General features: G+C 44.0%; 1 protein-coding gene across 1 annotated transcript; it reads left to right on the top strand.

The window, feature by feature from the left end:
• The first annotated feature begins 232 nt into the window (after nucleotides 1-232).
• On the top strand, nucleotides 233-3,883 carry LOC135440418 (probable cytochrome P450 6v1). The gene is made up of 3 exons (XM_064699563.1): nucleotides 233-1,525; nucleotides 2,486-3,325; nucleotides 3,390-3,883. The coding sequence occupies exons 1-3, from the start codon at nucleotides 1,058-1,060 to the stop codon at nucleotides 3,666-3,668; spliced, it is 1,587 nt and encodes a 528-aa protein (XP_064555633.1). The 5' UTR covers nucleotides 233-1,057; the 3' UTR covers nucleotides 3,669-3,883.
• Nucleotides 3,884-4,615: the final 732 nt, after the last annotated feature.

Below are 4,615 nucleotides of genomic sequence, written 5' to 3' on the forward strand. Positions count from 1 at the left end.
AATGTACATATGTATGACTTTATGTTAACCTTTAGTTTTAAGTTTTGCGACACACATTCGTATAAAGTACAGTTCATGCGATCTGCCAAGAAAAAAACAGTTTTTAATACTAAGATGTTTTTTGTCTGCATAAGTATGGATATGTACATGCCAATGTACACTATACGTCTACAAATAATAATTTGTTTTAATTGTCAAGTACTAGGGACAGTGTGCAAGTGCACATGTGCCGATTTCAGGAGAGCGTTGTCTTTACTCTCCCGGTGCTCAATTTTAGTCGTTGGTTTTTCGATGGGACTGCGCTTTAAGAGCGTAAGTAGATCTCAGCGGCGTCGTTGTTTTCTGCCGTCTCATCTAGCTGCCCCTTGCCAAGCGTGAACTGTTTGCGGTTAATCACGATGACGGGGGCGTTTGCGACGCCAGTTGCGGTTGTTGTGGCCTGTCAATCGCTGACTTTGCTTTGTATTCCGTTTTTGTTGATAATCGGGAGCGGCGACGTCGGCGTAGTGTTCGCAATTTAAGTTTTTGGGGCCCGTTGCGCCAGCAGTGTTGTCGACGTCACGTCAGTTTAATGCGTCGGCTTGTAGAGCTTGCTAGCGCGTTTTTTTTTGTGTTCTCGCCATTCTCAGTTCTATGTGTGTGCCTGTGTGTGTGCGTGTGTTTCGTGCTGGCGTGCATTTGTATATGTGATACTCTTCTGTTACTGCTGCTCCTCTTTTTCTTCTCCTTCTTCTTGCCAGTTTTTGTTGTTGACGTCGCCGCATTGTTTTTATTGCCGTTGCTGTCGTTGCCGTCGTGGCCGCCGCGCAGACCAAAACTTGATTGTGATATAATTTGTTAAGTATTTATTTATTTGTATTTGGCACAAGCGTGCCACGACGGACCCAATTGTGCCCCAGTGCAACCGCATTAAAGCGCAGCAGTTGACGCAACCGCGCCGCAGTCAGAGACGCAGTCTCAGCCCTCAGCAGCTAACAAAACACTTACGAGCTCGCAAAGTTACGCACCCGCGCTCTCTGTCTCGCTCTCACCGGTCACACTGTCTCGCTCACTCGCGATGGTCTACTCCACGAACATACTGCTAGGCATTGTGACCATACTGACCGCTGTGTTCATCTGGTCGCGCCGCACCTACGTCTATTGGCAGCGACGCCGCGTCAAGTTCGTGCAGCCAACGCATCTGCTGGGTAACCTGAAGAAGGTGCTCAAGCTGGAGGAGTCGTTCGCCCTGCAGCTGCGCCGCTTCTACTTTGACGAGCGCTTCCGCAACGAGCCCGTCGTGGGCATCTACCTGTTCCACCAGCCGGCGCTGCTCATACGCGACCTCCAGCTGGTGCGCACCGTTCTAGTCGAAGACTTTGTCAGTTTCTCCAATCGGTTTGCCAAATGTGATATGCGCCACGACAAGATGGGCTCCCTGAATCTGTTCTTCGCTAGGCAGCCCGAGTGGCGCGAAATACGCACGAGACTCTCGCCGGTCTTCACCGGCGCCAAGATCAAGCAAATGTTCTCACTCATGGAGGAGGTTAGTGTCTGCCTAGTTAGCCAAGCAAGCAACACATACACTGTGCAACAAAATCACGAAATCAAGCTCTTAAATATATAACTATATAGTGGGTTTTATCAGTTTAATTGGACAGGCAATCGAATATGAAAACAAATTAATTTCTAATATGTAAATATCAAATCGTTTCTCAGCAAAACGGCCAATTATAAGTTTAATCTGAAGTATCAAATCATCTCTAATGGGCTGGCCAATGTAAACTATAAACAAGCATATATCATACATATATATTAGAAACCTGTCATTGAAGCCCCTGTAGCAAAGTTCAACACGATTCTCAAGAAAATTGAGACACCAGAGGAACGAGCAGGCGGTTTCATATTCATATTATAGACTTTACACTTTCAATATAACAACGTTAGGAATGTTTTTTTTTTTTTTTAAATATTTTTCCATAAGCTAAACATGCTTATACATTCAAATGTCAACAAGTATATTGCTTAGATAGTGTAAATATTATTGTCTTGATGATCCAATAGAATAACTTGTTATTATCTTCTTCATTTTTAGCCGAAACTTTCCATAAATAGTGAACAATTTAATAGGAGAATATATGCATACACTATATAGTATAATTGCGTGCTAATAATATGCAGTTAGTCTACACTCATTTGGTAAATTACACGATACGATATTTTGGAAAATATAAAAAAATCTGTATATACCAATATATATATATATATATATATATATATATATATGTTTGTGTATGGTACAAATATAATTATATATTTGTATTTGGTAAATTGTTTAAGAAAAATTGCATTTATTGATAGACTTGGTGACGTCTATACATGTGCTGTCCCGTCTGCATGTACTGTGCGTCTTGAAGATTTTGTTGCATAGTGTAGCCAAACAAATATATTCAATATAAGCATTCGTTGAGCTTTTTAATGTATAATTATCGTTGAACGACCCTAGATTGGCTGCGATCTGGAGTGGTATCTGAAACGCTTGACCCGCGATCTGCGACGTGGCGATGCCGCCAGGGGCGTCGTGGTGAGCATCAAGGATGTCTGCGACCTGTACAACACAGACATGATTGCGAGCATCGCATTTGGACTCCGTTCATACAGTCTGCGGAATACGCAGTCTGAGATCGGTTCACATTGTCAGGACATATTTAGACCGAATGTGCGCCGTATAATAGACTTCTTTGTGATATTCTTTCTGCCCAAGCTGGTACCGCTGTTGCGGTCCAAGCTGTTTACGGAGCCGCACTCCGAATTCCTGCGCCGTGTCATCCAACTGGTGATCGAGGAGCGTGAACGGGGCGGCGATCTGCGCAATGATCTCATTGAAATGCTGCTCACGCTCAAGAAGGAGGCCGATCTTCAGCAGGACAAGACACACTTTACGCATCATCAAGACTTTCTGGCCGCCCAAGCGGCCAGCTTCGAAGTGGCGGGCATTGAGACATGCTCGTCGACCATGTCCTTTGCCCTGTACGAGCTGGCCAAGCAGCCGCTGATGCAGGAGCGTTTGCGCCGTGAGATACGACACGCCTTCGCTCTGGCAGCTGCCCACAGTTCGCATGGCGCGGGGCCGGATCTAAGCTATGAGCTCATCGGGAGCATGCAGTACCTGGAAATGGTTGTGGAGGAGACGCTGCGCAAGTATCCAATTGTGCCGCTGCTAGAACGCGAGTGCTCGCCCGTTAACAAGAAGCGCTTCTACTCGCTGCGCCCACACGCCGAGTGTTACGCCCGGCGCGGCATGCCCGTCTTCATATCGAATCTGGCAATACACCATGATCCCCAGGTATAGTATACCTCAACCGTTCTGCCACATATATTTAAATATTGCCTGCTATTCCCCCTTGCAGTACTGGCCAGAACCAGAACGCTTCGATCCGGATCGCTTTAACGCCGAGAACAAATCAAAGCAGACGCCCATGTCGTATCTGCCGTTTGGCGCCGGGCCGCGTAATTGCATCGGCCTGCCAATTTGCCAGCTACAGATAAAACTGGGACTCATCTACTTTCTTCGCCAGCATCGCGTCGAGTTCTGCGACAAGACCGTGGAACGCATCACGTTCGATGCCAAGTTTGCTCTACTCGCCAGCGAGCATAGCATTTACCTCAAAGTTGTTGACTGTTTATAGCACAAGCACCTCATGACTAGAGCGCATCACCAATACCATACCGTGTCCATTTCCATCGTCATAACCATCACCATCACCAGTTCCAAGTCCATCAACATCACAGCATTAGCCGCAGCTGCCACAGTTTAGCTAATCGCCAGTTGCCCCCCATTTGGGCCGTATTGTAAATACATATATATTTGGTATGCCTCAAATAAACTTTGCTACGCTCAACATTTTTTTTTTTTTTTTTTGTTACTTAACTTGAATCACGCTGTTGATTTTATCGTGTTTCCACACACACACACACACACAGACATACGCACACATTCATGCGTGCCAGTTTCGCCCAGTCATTGGCCCATTGATAGCTTATCAGCTTCCAGCCTGCACTTTGGCTCTAGCCAGGTGGCATGATCGACTGGCCGTCTCTCCGTGTATCATCCGAACTGACCTTGGACAGGCCCCACCCCCACCCATTCGTAAACTTAAATTCTCGCAGTGCGTGGGTTGCTTGTTGCGTATCTAGGGAAATATACGAATTCGAAAGTGCCTCATGTTTACACTGAAATTTCAATTAATCTAAATACATTAATGTATACAGTATAGTAAATGTATATATTTCGAATGTTTTTTTACTTGAAATACTTTTTACAATTTTTGTTACAATTACATTTCAATTTATTGAATTTTTTTATAGTTTTTATAGTTTTACTTAAAGTATTATTTAATAAATAGAAATATGAAATGTTGAAGATGATCTTAAGGCTGTTTCACACTTAAATATTGAGGATCATATGTATAAAACTTGGCATTTGGGACTCAAACAGATGAGCTCGAAACTAGTCCAATTAGTTTTTAGAAATGCAAGCGAAACATTATTAAATTAATTATTTTCAATAAAATGTATATCTATGAAAATATTTGCTATATTTAAACAGAACACTTTCTCGACAAACTGAGCAAAT

This window comes from Drosophila montana, unplaced genomic scaffold (assembly GCF_035044405.1).
Source record: "Drosophila montana isolate Dmon_TW-CO22-7 unplaced genomic scaffold, ASM3504440v1 contig_1624_1, whole genome shotgun sequence".
NCBI classification, from domain to species: domain Eukaryota; kingdom Metazoa; phylum Arthropoda; class Insecta; order Diptera; family Drosophilidae; genus Drosophila; species Drosophila montana.